We start from the raw sequence: 20,160 nt of genomic DNA on the forward strand, positions 1-20,160 counted from the left end.
AAAAGCTTGAATTTAAGAGTTAAAACTCAGGGAAAATTGTTTAAGTGTTCAACATCTAGTTGGTAGATTTTTATGTGGTCTTAAAAATAGGTTTAAAATTATATCTATGGGCTGGCGCCGCGGCTCACTGGGCTAATCCTCCGCCTTGCGGCTTCAGCACCCCAGGTTCTAGTCCCGGTCGGGGCGTCGGATTCTGTTCCAGTTGCCCCTCTTCCAGGCCAGCTCTCTGCTGTGGCCCGGGAGTGCAGTGGAGGATGGCCCAAGTGCTTGGGTCCTGCACCCCATGGGAGACCAGGAGAAGCACCTGGCTCCTGCCATCGGATCGGCGCGGTGCGCCTGCCGCAGCGCGCCTACCGCGGCGGCCATTGGAGGGTGAACCAACAGCAAAAGGAGGACCTTTCTCTCTGTCTCTCTCTCACTGTCCACTCTGCCTGTCAAAAATAAAAATAAAAATAAAAATAAATTTAAAAAAATTAAAAAAGAGAAAAAAAATTTATATCTATGAGGATTAAAAAATACTATGGAAATTACTTATATATTTAAGTGAAAATGCAAGATTCAAATATTTGCAAGTGTTATTATTACAATGATGTAAAAAAAAAGTCTATAGAAGAAAAGTTAGAAAAAATTTGCCAGAAATTACCAGTATGTTAGAGTGACTATTGGTGATTTCACTTATTATTTTTACACTTTACAAAGTTTTATACTGTAGTCATATCTTCGACATGAAAATAAATTTAATTTTTAAAAAAGCTAATCTACGTAATGCTTTCATTCCTGATATTATAAAAGTGTTTTGTTTTATTTGTGTTTTATATTAAAAAATAGATTGAACAATGTCAGTAACCTCTGCTAAGAGGGATCCAGAGTTGAAAAGAACACCCCAGAGTTAAAAACTGGAAATGTGTCACCAAAAGACACACATAAGAGGTGGAAAGGGAGGAGGATCAATTAGCATTCCTTCTTAAACAACATCACGTGTTTCTTGAGTCTCTCTTCCGGTAAGATAAGCTCCAAGGGGAGGAAATCTTCTCCACTGGGTGTGCCTCTCAGGAAACCAACATAGTGCATGAGTGAATATAAATACAACATAGCAACAGGAAGAGGAAATAGCCCTAGAACCCACATTAGCCTGAGCTGTTCGATTACTTTGGTGACGAAGAGATGATTGAGGATCAGCCTTATGTATTAAGAGCTAAAGTATGCAAGGGATATATTATTCCATTTATTTTTAAAATAACTCATTGAGGTAGGAATCTTATTACCAAATTTCAAATGACAAAATGAGAAACATAACTTGTGCAGAGTCATACAACCATGATTCAAATTAGGTCCAAATTTCACTAAAACATTACTCAAAACTCATATGTAGGTGGGAGAGAAGGTGCAAAAATATCTAATATTTCTCATAGGCCCCCTTTTCAACAACATTTCTGGGTGCCTTAAATGTTATTTGCTAAATCTTGTCTTTAATTATGATTTTTTTCTTGCAAAAAAAACCTGAAATTTTTGAACATGGCTCCAGCTTCCAGAGCTACAGCAGCGTGAGCCTAGGGAATCATGGATCTTGGCCCAAAAGCTTCTACAGTATTCAGACTGCCAGGGTCCTGCGAGGGAAAGACTTGTGGTAGTGAGGGAGCCACTTTATTTGAATAGATGTCTTTGCAATGAGTTGGGAACAGCTTCCTTGTCTCAGTGCCTGCCCTCTTGGGAGCAGCTATGTCAGGAGTAGTTTTGTAAGCAGAGATTAGGTGAAAGCAGATACCTAGAGGGAGCCTGAGGCTGAAATAGAAATTTTGCAATTGGACGAGTTGACCAGCTCATGCCTTGCAGTGATGCCTTCTGTTGGATCAAATGACTACTTAGTAACCTGTCCCAAGATAAACTGGTAGCTGAAAAACCAGTCTTTGACATCAATATTTTACTATGTATATATACATGTTCACATATGTACATTAATGAAAATATTAAAACACATTAGATTTAGTTTAAATACAACTTATACATTCCAATACTGAAGAAAAGTGCATTGATTTGTACTCCTGGATGTGGTTTGTAGCCAAATTGTTGAGAAATAAAGTAATATGTTTCTGTTTATTTTAAGTGGCATACATAATGTCTCCTTGTAATACCTCTCAGTGGAGTTCACAGGAGAAAGGAAATGTCTTGAGTTTTGTCTTTTCCTTAAGTGATGATACTGGAGGCCACACAATTGCCTTTAAACTCAATTATCTCACAACTGAATGCTCTGATAACCTGCTAAAACCAGAAAGTGCAGCGTTATTAGTGAGCCAGAGAAAGAGGAAACCCCAGAGCAGCCATCTGCTGTCTTCATTTCTCTGCAATCAGCCCCTTCGTATCCCTGATAACAATGACAGGAAAACTTCTCAGCCATCACTGCCAGGTCTGTATCAGATACTTTGCCTTTCACAATGAATTCTCCGTCCTCAGAGGCCTCGATGTGGAAACTTGCAGGATTCAGGTGGAGATAATCAGGTGCTCTCCACATCTTCCTTATGCACCTCCCATTATTCCTGCAGAGGTGAAGGCTGCACACCTCAGCGGCTCTGGTCACGTTGACAATGTAGCTCCCTAAATCAGAGCTCACAAACTGCTTCACCTTTGTACAGTTGCCCTAGAAATGTAGAAGCAAACGGGTTTTAGTGTTTTTCCTGGTATTGATACAATCAGAGCTTCTAGGCCCACAAGGCAGTTCTTTGCACTTGACTGAAACCTTGAACCTTATGGTTTAGTGCCAGTTGGTGAACTCTGAGACTCCTAGGCTCTATAACACAAGGGTCCCATATGAGTAAGGGGACAGGTCTAAGGGTCTGTAGATGGGAAAAGTATGTTACAGGTGGGCTAAGAAACTGAACTTGCAAATGGGCCCCAGAGTTAGCATATGAGACCTTGCCTTCCTCCAGTTTATATCCTTTTTTCCTCCTTCTAATGTACAAGATAATGGGTGTGAAAAAAAAGAAGTAAAGTAACAAACTCAAATTCGGATTTGTACCAGAGCTTTTACACCTGGACTACCATTCAGTGACAGGATGCCTTTCATGATTGTGTTAGAACCTAAATCATCATATTTCACTCAATTCTTTTTGGATGTCAAACTGTGGGTTTTCTCATTAATTCTGTTCAGACATTGTTTGATCTGGGTTCTAATGTCCATATACAATTCAAATATAGGCAAGTCAGCAGGCTAACTAGGTCATTTATATGTGTGTGATTCCTATTACAAGTTTTAAACAGAGGCCACCAAGCTGTGCATATAGCCCCCTGATGGAGCTCTTCTCAGGACTCACATGGCAGCTACAGTGGAATTTCACACCTGGAGTCAAGAATTGCTCCACTCCATTTGCATCTAATCCTCATAGGTGGTCATAGTCATAAATATTTCCATGAAATATAATCTCAATAACAGCAAATTGAGTCTACAGAGTCTAAAAATAATATCATCATCCTGGCCTTATAAAAAATTTAATTTAACAAAATGTCTTCAGGATGCAAGTATTATAATTCAAGTCAAAATATGTGACACTATAAAGATATAAACTAATGACACAGGGAAACACAGAAGAGATTGTGATTAATGTGGATTGGGGAAAACTCAGAAGATTTTTCTCAGCTGGGAGAAATATGAAGAGATACATAAATCTTATTTTAAATACTATTAATTTTCAGCTGATATCGCTGTAGAAAAAATAACTTCAATATGAAGATTAAAAAGTTATTATCTGATACTACTTCTCAAAGTAGAATAAAGTGCATTTAATGTAGTGGTTGAGCATATGGGTTCCAGGGTCGAATGGTCTGCGCTTAACGCCAGTTCCACTACTAACTAGATATTGCACTGGTCAGGTTTCCACTCTTGTTTCCTCATCTGTAAATGAGGATGGCCACTATCTCATATGATCAGTAAGTGGGCAAATCCAAAACAAAAGTTCTTAGCTAGATAGTAAATAGTCAACAAGTGTCCATGTTATGATTGTTATTTTCACAAGTTAATAATGTTTACTGACTCATTGTATGTATTGGGCACTGATATGGACTTTTGTTATAAAGCTGGTTTACAGTGTGGGCCATGAGAGCTTTATTGAAATGAGCTGTGCAGGAAAGCAGAGTAAATACTCTAAAAAATGTGGAATATGCCATCGAAGTATGGACTTACCTTAGATGAAGTCAAATTCATGTCTCCCCAGATAACAATGCCTGCAGCTCCCAATGCAGCACTTTCTCCTATGGTACTGATTAGGTCTTGCTAGACAGAAAAGAATAGAGTTCATCATGACTTTGGCTATAGGGCAATCCACCAGAAATTGAGATTAGAGACTGAGTTCATTGAAGCAGGGCAGGACCTGGGCTCCTGTATTCTGAGAGACTATTCTCCACTTCTCACAGAAACACAAATGCTCAGTGAACCAATGTTCAAAATCATCTTCCAAAGCAGAAGCAAATTCATATAAACATGTTTAAGGAAAAACACAGTTCGCCATGGGAGAAATTATTTGAAGGCAATTAGCCTGAGGGTAGTCATAAAAAATTTGCTTAAATGAAGTTGACTAGGGGCATATACCTAGAATCCAACCTCAATATATGATCCAGAAACAGAGTCCAAGCATTTTCTTTCTCCAAATGCAATCCTCTTAAGCAGAATCCTTCCCATTTTGTGACATACCCCAGTGGAACTTCGCCTCCTTAGTTACTCAGGTTCCTATTACTTCATTCTCAAGGCCAGGCAAAGAAGCAATGTTAAGAGCTTGCTGATTTGGTCCAGGCTGTGTACTTAATCCCTGGCATTATATGTGTTTAATTTCAAAGTGCCTGACTTCATGGACTTTATTTGTGAGTCATCCATTCACAGTAAAGGCACCTGGATTTTTCCAGGTTAAGATAGATGAAAAGATTTCAGCAGGAGGAATTTTTGTTTTATAATCTGAAAGATTTATTGTTTTAGTGTTTAAAAATTAATATAGGGAAGGAAATGAAATCAGCATATGAAAGAATGACCTGCACCCCCATGTTTATTTCAGCAGAATTCACAATAGCTAAATATGGAATGAACTCAGATGTCCATCAACTAAAGATTGGATAAGAAATTATGGTATACATATACACTGTGGAATACTACACAGTGGTAAAAAAAATGAAATCCTTCATCAAGATTCATTTTCAATTATCTTTATATACAGAAGATCAACTTAGTATGTACTAAGTAAAGATTTCAACAGACTGCACTCACACAGACACACAAAGCATAGAGTACTGTTTGAATAGTAGTTTTACCATTAATTCACATAGTACAACACATTAAGGACAGAGATCCTACATGGGGAGTAGGTGTACAGTGACTCCTGTTGACTTAACAATTAGCACTCTTATTTATAACATCAGTAATCGCCCAAGGCTCTCATCATGCACTGCCAAGGCTATGGAAGCCTCTTGAGTTCACCAACTCCGATCTTATTTAGACAAGGCCATAGTCAAAGTGGAAGTTCTCTCCTCAAAATGAATCTTGATGAAGAATGGGATGTGAGAGAGAGTGGGAGATGGGATGGTTGTGGGTGGGAGGGAGGTTATGTAGGAAAATCCGCTATAGTCCAAAAGTTGTACTTTGGAAATTTATATTTATTAAATAAAAGTGGAAAAAAATTTAAAAAATGAAATCCTGTCATTTGCAACAAAACAGTTGCAACTGGAAATCATTATACTTAATGAAATAAAGTCACATAGACAAATACTATACATTTTCCCTGATCTATGGTAAGTGATAGAGAAGCTAAAAGATAATCTATAGGAGTAAAATTGACATTTTGAAATTCAATTATTTTTAACAGTTCTTGTCTCGACAGTTAAGGAACGGTGTTTTTTTCTTCATACTATTTATTGAACTCTTTACATAGGGTAGGGTTAATTTTATGAGTATAATGTTAACTGAAAATTGATCTTCATAAAAATTAAGAATGGGAATAGGAGAGGGAGGAAGAGGAAGGGTAGAGGGTGGGAGGGAGGGTAGGAAGGATCATTATGTTCCTGAATATATATATAGGACATATAAGAAATTTGTGTACCTTACATAAAATTTTTTAAAAAAACTTAACATGCGGTTGTTGTTGTGGCACAGTGTGTTAAGCCACCACCTGCAATGCGGGCGTCCCATGTTAGAGTGCCAGTTCAAGTCCCAGCTCCTCTGCCTCTGATCCAGCTCCCTATGTGTCTGGGAAGGCAGTAGATGTCCCAAATACTGAGGCCCCTGCCACCCATGCAGAAGACCCAGATGGAGCCAGACATAGCTGTTATGGGCATTTGGAATGTGAACGAACAGTTATAATCTCTCTCTCTCTTTCCCTCTCTGTCTATTTCTCTCTTTCTCTCTCCCTCTCCTTTCTCCTTCCCATCCCCATGGCTCTACCTTTCAAACAAATAAATATTTTTTTAAAATTTAACATGTTCTAGGGCATTTCAGGGAGAAACTAAGAGTTGAATCTATATTTCACTCTTTAGAATACTAAGTATTCACTTTTTACTTCAAAGATGAATTTGCAACAGTTATGTGCTAGTAAGTGTATTGAGTGATTTGGTGAAAAATAAAAGGAGAACCTTACACTATACTTTTCCTTTGCCACTTATATTAATGTCAATACTTGAGAGAGAAATCTATAATCTGACACTTAAAGATTATAAGATTCCAGCTTTTTTTTTTTTTTGTCCTCCTGGGCAATTTTCTTATAATTTTTGAAAAGGAAAAAAACTTTAGTTTAAGGTAATTTCCTTTTCAGATTCACATCCATTCCCATCCCCATGACCACAGTACCTGTAGAACGGATCAGAGCTGACTGTTCTGACCAAGGAGGCAGACTTTTGGGAGACTCAAATAAAAAAGTGTAGGCAAAAGTATTTTTAAAATTATGAGTGGTGTGATGAGTGAGATGGAAGAGGAGCCATCCATGCAGCTTCTGGACTGCAGATGCTCCTGGTCCATGTCCTCTACCCCTTTCCACAAAGACATATTCCACCACTTCAAAACTTCCTTGGAAGGAAATGAGATAGTCGCATGTTGTGGTCTGAAGGGCAGAAATCCTCAGCTGCCTTCCTTTGGGTGGAAGCATTGTCATCAAAAGAGGAGGAACACAAAACATTTGTATTTTCTGTTTATAAGCTATTGAACTGTATTCAATAAGTTTAGGAGCTTACAGATGTTTGTAGTGACATCCACACCTTCTGAGGGTGATGCTAGTTTCATTCCAGTGGGTCTTTCCATGTCATTGTGAGATGGTTTATTGGAACTGATGTAAGATGGCAAGTCTTCAGGTACATGTTTGAAGGGAGAGGAGGCTATAATAGATATTAATGCAGATTTCTCCCCAAATTAGCTCACAGTCACTGAGCAGAGAGCAGGATACTACCCAAGTCACAGAGCAACTGTGTTTGGGCTGCAGAACAGCCAGGATACCACCAACAAGGGAAGTCACAGATCAAATGCCTCTGAGTGGTACCCCGAAGAGTATGAGCCATATGGATGACATCACATGAAAAGAGAAATAGAGGAATACAGACGTAATGAAAGTGGACTCCCAGGGCCCAGAGGAGTGCAGAGCTGCCTGGCCTCTGCCCATTATCAAGGAGATTGAATGACAGTTTCAGAAGTGGGAGATAGGGCTACATACACACAAGACTCTTCCCACACCGGAGTTTCAGTCCCAGATGTTGAACAAAGTGCACATAAGTGAGATACCCACTATGGGGAGCTGGAGCATCACGAATGAGCTCCCTCTGAGGGAACATTCATTAATGACAGGGATAATTATCTTAAAGTCTATTAGCCATGGAAACACTTTCAGTTATTTTTAAAGCATAATATCGAGTTATACCTAGGTTACATTTATATGTAAGTAGTGTAGGCAACCTTCTGTGTGAAATCAGGTGTTACTGCTTCCATATTATTCTCTCAAGTATGGTTGCTGCCTGCGATTCCATTCTTAGATACCCCATCTTCAACTTTAGATACATGTGAACTTCTTTAGTGCTTCCAATTTTCATATGCATTTTCTCATTTGACATTCATAATGTTTCTGTGATGTAAATAGGCAAGTAACACTGACCCATTTCAGACACTGAAGTCCAGGAAGATTAAGAGATCTGCTACTTTTTGGTAAAGTTTTTTTCTAACCTTAACTGTATGTTAAGTGTATATTCTAAAGTGCGCAGATTTTTGGGAAAGTCAAATACAAAAGTCCTCAGTAATCTGAATTTGGTATAAATGACCATCAAGTATTTTACAAATTGCAATCACATTTTTATGGTGGATAGGATACAGTGGTAAGTATGCTGATGACTTAAAATCTTGCAAACAGCTTGCTGCTCAGAAGATAGAAGGGGTAAAATGTGAGACCTAAACTGTTCCTTCTTTCCTGGGGGAGAATGGAAGTTTATCTGAAGCAAAAGCTACCAGAGAGATAGGCATCCCCAGGTTTGCAGAACATGCAAAATGTACCAGTAATCTGAACTAATCTCTACAAAAGAACATTTTGTTCCTAAAAGTTTATTGTTTCTCCTAAAAGTGTATTTCTTATCACTAAATAAAGAGATTTTTTGAGCCAAATATAGGAAAGAATTCTCACAGAAGAAGGTGGTATTATATTTCAATTCCAGCATTGAGATTGTTCTGTGAAGATTTAGGTAACTTCTTAAAATCTTCCAGATCATACTAATTGTCATTCTTCACTAATCACTTTATTTACCACTGATTTTTCTGGGCAGTATGAATGTCAGCTCACCGTGGACTTTTTTCCCTTCCCCATCTTGTGCATGGTGTCTGAGACACAGCATTTACTATGCTTTGTACATTGGCACTCTTCTCTCTGATGAATACAGCTCCCCCCACTGCCCGCTCCATGCTCCACAGATACCTGCTAGTCACAGTAGAGTCCCCACCTGGGTGTTTCCCAAGCCTCTTCATTAGGATACCAACACTCAGAACGCCTTTATATTTTAACACATGCTGGTGAATTGAAAGTTGTAATGGTGGAAAAAGAAGAAATATCTCCATTAAACTATATTAAGCCCTTGGTATCTAGTAATATCTTAAAACACTACTACATCACAGATATGAAGGCCTAACCAAGTCTCAAATTTTCTCAGAGTAGAAACTATAAATATAAATATACAATTCCAAACACTAGACTACTAACTGCTTTCCCTAGAGGTTTCCAGTTAAGTGTCTATACTAGCAAAAAGGAGAAAGAGGAAGGAAAATCTAGCTAAAAATTCATCTGTTTTTTGCATTATTTATTTTCACCTTTTTTTTTTTTTTTTTTTTTGGACAGGCAGAGTGGACAGTAGAGGGAGACAGAGAGAAAGGTCTTCCTTTTGCCGTTGGTTCACCCTCCAATGGCCGCCACAGTAGGCGCGCTGCTGCCGGCGCACCACACTGTTCCAATGGCAGGAGCCAAGGGCTTATCCTGGTCTCCCATGGGGTGCAGGGCCCAAGAACTTGGGCCATCCTCCACTGCACTCCCTGGCCACAGCAGAGAGCTGGCCTGGAAGAGGGGCAACTGGGACAAGATCGGTGCCCCGACCGGGACTAGAACCCGGTGTGCCGGCGCCACAAGGCGGAGGATTAGCCTACTGAGCCGCGGCTCCGGCCACTTTTCACCTATTTTAAAAATTACCTCCTGGTTTGTATGAGGTCTTTGGCTGCCTGTAGACAGGTAAAAATAGACAGAACAGAACTTCTATCTGTAGGTTTAAACTTGGGCTACAAAATGGTGTACTAATGATTTAAGTATTAAGTTTAAAAACACACAACTGTTACCAGTTTTCCATTCGTTGCTGTCACAAAGGCAAGAGAAAGCAAGATGGCTGAATTCATAAGCTCATCTACTTTTTGCAACTGTCTTATAATTTTAGCATTATCGGGAAGCTGAAGTCAGGAGCTAGAGCCAGGGAACAAACTCAGGCACTCTGATATGAATGAGGGAAACTCAACTGCTAAGCCACACACTAACCCACTGGTATTATTTTTTTTTTATTTTAATTTAATTTTTTTTAATTTCATTTTCCACAAACCTTTTGAAGTTTCCTTGTGCAATTTAGCAGTGTCATGTATATTCACATTGTTGTACTCCCGTAGGCTCTTTAAAAGCCAAGATTATGCAATTGATGGGCTGCTGCTGTGAGGTAGTAGGCTAAGCCTTCTCCTGAAATGCAGGCATCCCATGGGGCTACGGTCCCAGCTGCTCCTCTTCCAGTCTAGCTCTCTGCTATGACCTGGGAAAGCAGTACATACTGGGGCCCCTAAACCCATATGGGAGACTGGGCTTCAGGCTTTGGGTCAGCCCAGCTCAGGTCACTGCAGCCATTTGAGGGGTGAATCAGCGGATGGAAGACCTCTCTCTGTGCCTCTCCTTCTCTCTGTTTGTAACTATGCCTCTCAAATAAAATAAATAAAGTATTTTTTAAAAAATAAAGGAGTATGTATTTGAAAGAAAACATTGCTTCCCTTGATATTTGAGATTGTGGGGACAGAAACAAGAATGTCAGTAATTCTACTACTAGATGTGTGAGTAAAGGACTTCATTTAAAAAAATCCCTACAGACTTTATAAACTGTTCACAGCCAACCATTTCAATAACCTTCCAAAACAGTCCGTTGTAAGGCGGTATATTCAAAGTCAGGACAGGAAGTATAGCAGTTCCAGGTATTGCACTTTAACTCCTTCTGACCTTAAAAGAATAATAAGATAATAAAAATTCACTTTGTATAAATGAAGTCTAAGTGGATACTCATCAAGCAAGAATTAAGCTTTTATCTGATAGACCATTACCTGGGAGTTCTTTAAAGAGCTTAATTTAAAAAGAAATATATATTTTAGAGATAGGGAAGAAATCTGCCCCAGTGAGCGAGGAGTTTCTTACCTTAGAAAGAAAAAATAAAGGTTCGTCTCTATATCCTAGCCTTGTGTAGACAAATACAGGCAGAGAGCAATTGTGAGATGTCATGGTGGAGACCCTCAAGGATTCGTGCACGCGAAACTGTGAAAAGCGCAAAATGTTTTCACTGTCTCCAAGGGATTTCCTGACGCCGATGGACGGATATAAAGCAGCACTGCTATTCCAGAGCCACAAGAGCTCATTGTTCCTCAAAACTTCCTCTTCTGGGCATGACCCAGTATAGTTTGGGGCATAAATATTATAATTATGGCAATCAGGGTATAAATAATAACCCCAAAGGCCCTTGGGTCGGCTCTTAATTCCCAACTTGATGGTTTCCTTCATGAAAGCTTTTGCACTTTCTTCAAAGGTTGCCTTGGCTAAATATTCGATGTCAGTAACTGATACATTTGCTTGCGTATCAGAAATAAGCTTTCTTGACTTCTGTCTGTAGACATCTTTTGTGTTCCAGTTCCGGGCCCACTGTGGTCGCCAGTATTCCCAGTCTATAACAGCAAGTCCACTGAAGTCCTTGGCAGGGATGTAATAATTGATGTCCTGATCAGCTTTTTCCAGATGGACTTGCAAACTTATGTTCTGAGGGAGGCCTCCATTAATGGGGACCCCTTCTGATGTATACCAAGGATAGTATCCCAATCTGTTGACATAAAATATAGTGACATTCTGCCCCCTGGCCTTGGCCAAAGGGCTTCCAATCACCTGAAACATTTTCAAATTTAGTTTTAAATTGTATTTCATCAAACATTGATCCGTTGGAGCATTCCAAGCTGCAATAAAAGGTTTCCTTTGGTAGATTGGGAGTCGTGCAGGTTTTAGAGAAGAGATTGACTTCAGAATGAAAAGCATGAGCAGCCATGATGTGAGATGTATTGGTTGAACAACACAAAGCCTTAGTTGTCCTTCAGATAATAGTTTCATCCTAAAATGAAAGTCCTGTGTTATCTTCTACTTTAACAGATGACCTGTGGAGAAATTTAATTTCCTGTTAGTGGTTATTTTGACAAAAAAAGATTCAAATATCGAACTGGGGGGGCCGGCGCCACGGCTCAATAGGCTAATCCTCTGCCTGCAGCGCCAGCACACGGGTTCTAGTCCCAGTCAGGGTGCCGGATTCTGTCCCGGTTGCTCCTCTTCTACTCCAGCTCTCTGCTGTGGCCTGGGAAGGCAGTGGAGGATGGCCCAAGTGCTTGGGCACTGCACCCATATGGGAGACCAGGAGGAAGCACCTGGCTCCTGGCTTCAGATCGGCACAGTGCACCAGCCGTAGCGGCCATCTGGGGGGTGAACCAATGGAAGGAAGACCTTTCTCTCTGTCTCTCTCTCTCACTAACTCTGCCTGTCAAAAAAAAAAATCAAACTGGATATTATTATTATCACATATTTATATTTTAAGGTGCATTTCATTTAAATGTCTCAAAGAGATCATCTAATAAATCGAGATACAGAACAAGTGTAGTGACCTAGCTAATATTCAGGGACAAGCATTTCAATTTCACATTCATGGAGCACCAGACCCCATGTCCTAAATACAAAGTGCATAAGATGTGGTCTTTGTCTTCAAGGAGTTCATGATCAAACAGAGGTGTAAAATAATATTCTTTATCATTTTGGAAACTATCAAATACCAGGCATGGTGCTTAGGGGCTTTGTAAATATTTGTCTCATTTAGTCTTTTTAATAATTGTTTAAGGTTTATGATAACATTTCCATTTTACAAATAAGCAAACCAAGGTCGAGGGAGATAAACAGGCATGTCTGACATCATGTTACACAGAAGGTAAGGCAACCTAAAATTGTAATAATTGAAATGTATTATTACACAAGAAATTACTTCTCTGGGGTAGGAAGTGCATAGGAAGAGAAAGTGGCAGGCAGTGATGCAGAGATGAAATCTTCAAGGTGAGATGCGAAGATGGGTAGACACTTGGATGGTAAGAGAAACAGGACAGCAACTACTTTGTCACATTTCCTTTGAGAGTTATTGGTAAAGCTCCTACCAAACAATTTTTTAAGCAACTAATCGAAGGATTTGATAGCACAAACCTTTATATCCTTTAGTATCATTTTAAAAATGCATTGTGGTTATGTCTAGCAGAGATAGATTAGGGCGTACCATAGATGTGTGTCCTTTGACAGAGAGCCCCATGTACGGACCCCTTTCCTCTGTAATGAATTCTGTACCTTGGGTGGATTGATGAGAGATAGATCCCATGTTCCACTAAATAAGCCAAAGTAATTGGATGCTCTTCCAGTCTTCCTTAACAGTTTGTATGCTGGTTTGTGACCTTGGCCAGGCCAGTTAGATGCATCTTACTCTAAACTCTTAATTTATATCTCAGGATTTAAAGAGTCTGAGAAGTGGTGTTGCCATTGGTAACAGAAATTCCAGTGCCTGGGAGCAGCAGCATTGTGGGGGGGGGGGGTGGATAGAGAACCTGATGACTGTGGTGTTAACTAGCAGTGGCAACATTGTCCTTTTTTTTTTTTTTTGGATTTTTTTTAATCTTTTATTTAATGAATATAAATTTCCAAAGTACAGCTTATGGATTACAATGGCTCCCCCCCCCATAACTTTCCTCCCACCTGCAACCCTCCCCTTTCCCGCTCTCTCTCCCCTTCCATTCACATCAAGATTCATTTTCAATTCTCTTTATATACAGAAAATCAGTTTAGTATATATTAAGTAAAGATCAACATTGTCCTTTTAGGATAGCATTGTTCTGCTCAAGTAAGCAAGGTTTTGCTGCAGTTGTTTAGAACTGAGAACTGACTGATAGAGAGGCTCCTGTGTATTTTCTCCTGCAAAATCCATCACTGTGTACTACACTTTATAGGTCATTGTGACTTTACACCCCCAAGAATCAATGGCCTGACCCTATAGCATTTCTCAGGCTGAGGATATGTAACTGCATAAAAATTTTAAGTAATTTATAAAGCCTTATTGAAAGACATGAAAGCGATCCTGAAGGAAACATCAGGGTTTTTTTATTTATTTTATTTTATTTTTCAAGCATTTATTTATTTTACTTGAAAGTCAGAGTTACAGAGGCAGAAGCAGAGAGAGAGAGGTCTTCCATCTACTGATTCACTGCCCAAATGGCTTCAACCGCCAGAGCTGGGCCGATCCAAAGTAGGGAGCCTGAAGCTTCTTCCAGGTCTCCCATGCAGATGCAGGGGCCCAAGGACTTGGGACATCTTCCACTGCTTTCCCAGGCCATTGCAGAGAGCTGGATCAGAAGTGGAGTAGCAGAGTCTTGGCCAGTGCCGCGGCTCACTTGGCTCGGCACACAGGTTCTAGTCCTTGTTGGGGCGCCGGATTCTGTCCTGGTTGCTCTTCTTCCAGTCCAGCTCTCTGCTATGTCCCAGGAGTGCAGTGGAGGATGGCCCAAGTGCTTGGGCCCTGCACCCACATGGGAGACCAGGAGGAAGCATCTGGCTCCTGGCTTCGGGTCGGCGCAGTGCCGGCTGTAGCGGCCATTTGGGGGGTGAACCCACGGAAAAGGAAGACTTTTCTCTCTGTCTCTCTTTCACTGTCTAACTCTGCCTGTCAAAAAAAAAAAAAAAAAGTGGAGCAGCCGATTCTCTCAAACTGGTACCCATATGGGATGCCAACACCACAGTCGGCGGTTTTACCTGCTACGCTACAGCACCGACCCCAAAATATCAGTTTTTAAGAGCCATAGAAGTAGAAATTTTCTGTAAAATTTATTTTTGTTTAATTTATTTAAGAGGAAGAGAAGTAAGTGAATGGAATTCCTATCTGTTGGTTCACTCCCCAAATCCCCACAATGGTTGGTGTTGGGCAGAGGCCAGAACTGGGAGTCAGGAACTCAACATGGGTCTTCCATGTAGATGGCAGGGACCCAAATACTTGAGCCATCTCTGTTGCCTCCAAGAATCTAAACTGGCAAGAAGTTGGAGTCTGGAGCCCGAGCTGGGAATCAGACCCAGGTACTTTGATGTGGGATTTGGATGTTGTAAACACCAGGCTAAGCAACCACTCCCCAGCAGTGCATATTTTTGTTCATTGACTAAATATCTGTGCTACTCTTCCACAAAACAAAAATGAATAAGATTACCCCCACTTAGTGACATGAAATATATTATACTGAAGGTCTAAATTATAGTTTGAAGAAAAGAATATTTTCAAGGGAATCAGATTTTATGAGTACAAAAAGAATTGTACTACTCAAAACTAATCCTTCTCTTGGATTTTTTTTTTTATTACATACTGCCTCAGGGTAATAAGAAGGAATTTGCATGAGTTCATTAATGGGAGTGGGGTCAGTGTATTTTTTTTTAATCTTACAATTCAGTTCTTGCATGTGTCTTTTAAAAAATCTATTCTAGGGTCTGGTGCTATGGCATGGAGAGTAAAGCCACTGCCTACAGTGCAAGCATCCCATATGTGCACTGGTTCGAGTCCCAGCTGTTTCATTTCCAATCCAGCTCTCTGCTATGGCCAGGGAAAGCAGAAGAGGATTGTCCAAGTATTGGCCCTCTACACCCATGTGGGAGACCCAGAAGAAGCTTCTGGCTCCTGGTTTTAGAACAGTCCAGCTCCGGCCACTGCAGCCATTTGGGAAATGACGAGCAGATGGAAGACCTCTCTCTCCCTCTCTCTTTCTGTAACTTTATCTCTCGAATAAAATAAATAAAATCTTTTTTAAGAAGATTCAAATCTGCCTCCTCCACCAGAGATCTAAGGAGAGTGTAATGAGTTACGTGGGAGAAGATTAGTCTGCAGAAACACTGGTTTGGCAAGTTCTGACTGGAGGGGCCTGAAATCAGGCCAGAGGAATGCAATACAGTCCTAAGCAGCTCTCCTAAGAAAGCAGGAACTTAAAAAAGATGACCAGAGTCAGAGCTAAAGTGTAAGGTGGGAAACACTCAGGAAAGGAATAGGGGAAGCAAATGAGAAGTTTTGAGTTGGGACCTTAAGAGGAAACTGGGGCCTGCACTGTGGCGTACTGGGCTAAGCCTCTGCCTGCGGCGTCAGCATCCCATATGGGCGCCCATTCAAGTCCCATCTGCTCCATTTGTGGTCCAGCTTTCTGCTGTGGCCTGGGAAAGCAGTAGATGACCTCAGTGCCTGGACACCTGCACCGGTATGAGAGACCCAGAAGAAGCTCCTGGCTCCTGGGTTCAGATCGGCTCGGCTCTGGCCATTGCGGCCATCTGGGGAATGAACCAGCATATGGAAGACCTTTCTCTCTGTTTCTCCCTCTCTTTGTCTGTAACTCTACCTCTCAAATAAATAAAAAATAAAGTCTTTAAAAAAAAAAAGGAGGAAACTGGTAAAGGGGCCATTCAACCCTAATCAATGACAGCTTTCCTTTGGTTTCTTCTCCCTTCCTTCTCTCATAATCTCCCCAGGAAGGCTTGTGAGTCTTTGGTAGAATTTTAGGAAGTGCTTTCCAGATACTTAACCTGGACTTGTCCCCTGTAGTTTATCACCCATTTTTCTTTTTCACCAGGAGATGCATTTGAAGTACCAGCTCCCCTGATTCAAGGTGTAAACTTCAGTGCAGATATACTTCAGTATATACTTCAGATATACTTCAGGTCCCCAGACAGGTGTTCAGAGTGACATACCTGTGAAAGGCACAGGTGAAAAGAAGCAGCTTCCTCTTCTGACCCTCCGTGCTGGAAGGAAGGGCCACAGTGAGGAAGGCTTGGCTTTTACTCCGCTAACTTTGACCCCTCAGTCTGATCTTATCCCACTACAAGAGAATGGACGAAGCAACAGGATGGTGAGGCCTATCTCCAGGAGGCCACACACCCTCACCTGGCTGCTGTCTCCTCCTCCCAACAGTGAGAGAGAGAGAGAGAGAGAGAGAAGCAAGGGGTGGTGGCCTTGAGGCAGGCAGGTCGGTTATGCGCAGAGTCCATGAAGAAGCCTCTGTACCCTATTTGCTCCTATTTCTCCTCTCATTCCTTCCCCACAAAAGTTTAATTCTTGTGATAAATTTTTAAAAGAAAGAAAAAGAGTAACTTCTGGCATTGAGAAGCCTGTGGTGTTCACACAAAGAGGCCAGTGGTTCTCCTATCAGGCACAGACATCTCAGAATGCTGGCCCCAGACATGATCATTGTCAAACCACAATAAAATGAGAAAAAGAAAGGCTACTTTTAAATTTGGTTTAAGCACAGAAAAACAAGGCCACTGTGCAGCCCACAGAGTACCAGACAGCCCTCTCTCCTGCTGAATGAATGACTGCTATTCCTTATGCAACCGCAGAACTGCCTCTGCTTTCTGACATGTCCAGTCTAGAGCAAATGCCTGTCCTGTTGATCCTCCCCCAATCACTCAACCAATACCTAAGTCCTATAATGGTTTCTTCCTAATACATCCCTTACTGAGACAGCCTCCATGGTTCCCAAAGATGTAAATGCATTTTCCCTCACTGCAACAAAACAAACCCCAAGTATTTTGACTGCAGGTGTGTTCCTGGTGGTTCAGGAGGTATTCACACCTGAGTGAAGGCAAAAGGACTCTTTATTCATTCTAGAACATGAATTCAGGACATTTTTTAGCATCTTCTGTGTGCCAGGTTTCCATTCTAAGTACTGGGAATACAACAGTGAACAAAACAGGTGAAGGCACCATCCCTCACAGACCTTCAAATTTTTTAGGGGAGCTTGACAATAAACAAGATGAGTCAATACAAGGCATATGGTACATTGAATGGTTATGGGCGAAAATAAATAAGGAAAGGACTCATTTTCAAATGGGAAAGCCCTCACTGTTGTGAAAGATAAAGAGGAATTAGCCTGGAGGACGTCTGAGAAAATATGGGGGAAGCAGTTGCAAAGGCCCAGAAATAGGAGCTCATGTTCCATGCTGGATGGACATCCGAGGCCAGTGACTAAGCAAAAGAAGACAAAGAATTATGGGGGAGAGTCTTTTCGGGCCTTGAAGGGACTGTGGGTTTCACTCTTAGTGAGACAAGAAAGAATTGGAGGATGTGGAAAGAAGAATGACATGATCTTACTTAGGCTTAACTGGATTCCTTGGGCTGCCAGAAAAAGAAAAGGCGTACCACAGAAGCAGCAGAAGACTGCAAGGAAGCTCCTTTGATAACACAAGACAGATATGAGAGGGGCTTGAAGCAGTTATTTAGAAGAATTTAATAATATTTTTAACAATTACCACACAGAAAAATGAGCATCTATATCATAAATCAACCCTGATATTTTAATTTTGGTTGCAGATCTAAGCTTCTCATAATCCAAGTGTAATTTTATTCACTCATGCCACATGAGGGTGACCTGCCCTAACCTTTACAATCAGAGTGAATAGCCTGGAAAAATTTTAGAAGTGTGCATTCTGGAGCTTGAGTTGGGTGCTGGTTAGCGTCCCAGCTGCTCCACTTCCAATACAGCTCCCTGCTGATGACCTAGGAAAGCAGTGGAAGATGGCCCAAATCCTAGGGCCCCTGCCACCCATATGGAAGACCCAGAAGAAGCCCCTGGCTCCTAGCATTCATCATGGCCATTTGGGAAGTGAACCAGCAGATGAGAAATTGATTGATTTCCCCCCCACCCAGTGTGTATATTTGTGTGTGGATGTGTCTGCCTTTCAAATAAATAAATTTAATAAATTTAATAAAAAATAAAAATAAATAAAATGTAGAACTAGTCTTTGTTAAGAAGACGTACTTCTCCTTTAGGACTTGAAATGTCTTGCAGCCAAGATCAGCAGCTTTCTTGGAAAAGCACATAAAGTCTTGAGACCACATTCTGAATAAAATGTTCCCTTTGTCAACCTGCTTTTAACTAAGTTCCTTAAAATAATATGAAGTTGATTTAAAGTTTCAGCTCTCTAAGTTTTTTAGTTGGAAAACAATCTAATGGTCTGTGGAATGTGACTTAAGCTCCTTCAATGTCTGTAGTCAAGATTCTAACTTAAAACACTCCCCTCTCCCAAAATATGACCCCAACCGTGGACTAGGAAAGTTGCACATTAGGTGGATTAGCCAGACAGAGATGTGAGGATGCAGAGGTGAGACCCAACCTCAGGCCTGAGGACTCACAAAGATCAAGGTGCAAGACTGGAGGGCAAGCATTTGAAAGGTTAATGGTTCTGGCCAGATCACTTTGTTCTTTCCCAGATAAACTGACTTAACTCAAATTCTGCCCCAGTCCTGACAGGGATTGCTTAGTTTGAGGGGAGAAGAAAGGGAGATGGTCCAACCCACTGGAAGGGGGCACCCAACACACTTGGCCAGCTTCCTGGAACTGCTAAGAACTGCAAGAACTAAAGCCACAAAACGAAGGAATTTGTGAACCATTGTTTAAAAAGTTCATTTCTTTATCCTCCAAATGATAAAAACAGTTATCATAAAAGAAGAGGGTTTTTTCCCAAAGTAATTGATGTGAATATTTTCAACTATTATTCTAAACGCTCAGTGTTTAGTGAAAAGGAAATAATTTTTTTTTAACCAAAATTAACTTCTAGTTGTCCGCAGGGCAGGCTGTGCCTACAGGTTTAGAGATTGTTTGCAAGATGTTTGAAGTTTAGTTAGCATTGATGCTAAAATAGTTAGGGCAGGGACTCTGTCCTCAGAAAACAATAAATTTCCCTCTTCTGGAAAAAAAAAAGAAACTAGAATTTGCATGGCCTTACAAATGGCACCCACCTCTCTGTACAGATACACATAGTTTAGCAATCTAAGAAAGTTGAGCAACATGAAGTGTGCAGGATTGACTCCAAACAGTTTGAAATGAAGGAACAGTAACTTACTTGTGGAAACAGAAGATTGAAAATTCCTATTTGAATTATAAATGCACAAAACCTTTTACCTAGAAATTCTGTTTCCATGTTATTCATTGCAGCATGGCTTATAATTAACAAGGTTGGAAACAAATGTCCTTCTTTAAGGCACAGGTTAAATAAAATATGGCCCACACCATGAAAAACTGTGCACCTGTAACAAAGAATGAGGTTGACTCTACATTTGATATGGGCATTCATAGATATTAAAATATTCTTTAATATATATATATTATTTTACATGGCTGTACATATGCTTCACATTTTAAGAAAGTAAGACATGGGGCCAGCATTGTGGTGTAGTGGGTAAAGCTGCTGCCTATGACGCTGGCATCCCATATGGGCCCTGGTTCAAATCCTAGCTGCTCTGCTTGGGCTTCTGCACCCATGAGAGAGACCCAGAAAAAGCTCCTGGCTCCTGGATTCAGTC

At 40.7% G+C, this 20,160-nt stretch overlaps 1 protein-coding gene across 1 annotated transcript; it reads right to left on the reverse strand.

Moving 5' to 3' along the window:
* Window positions 1–2,233: 2,233 nt before the first annotated feature.
* On the reverse strand, window positions 2,234–11,873 carry HYAL4 (hyaluronidase 4). Its single transcript, XM_062198484.1, has 3 exons — window positions 10,920–11,873; window positions 4,175–4,264; window positions 2,234–2,635 (listed from the first exon to the last, which is right to left on the reverse strand). Exons 1-3 carry the CDS (start codon window positions 11,871–11,873, stop codon window positions 2,234–2,236), a joined length of 1,446 nt encoding a protein of 481 aa, XP_062054468.1.
* Between the last annotated feature and the right edge of the window lie 8,287 nt (window positions 11,874–20,160).

Source organism: Lepus europaeus, chromosome 1 (genome assembly GCF_033115175.1).
Source record: "Lepus europaeus isolate LE1 chromosome 1, mLepTim1.pri, whole genome shotgun sequence".
Lineage (NCBI taxonomy): Eukaryota > Metazoa > Chordata > Mammalia > Lagomorpha > Leporidae > Lepus > Lepus europaeus.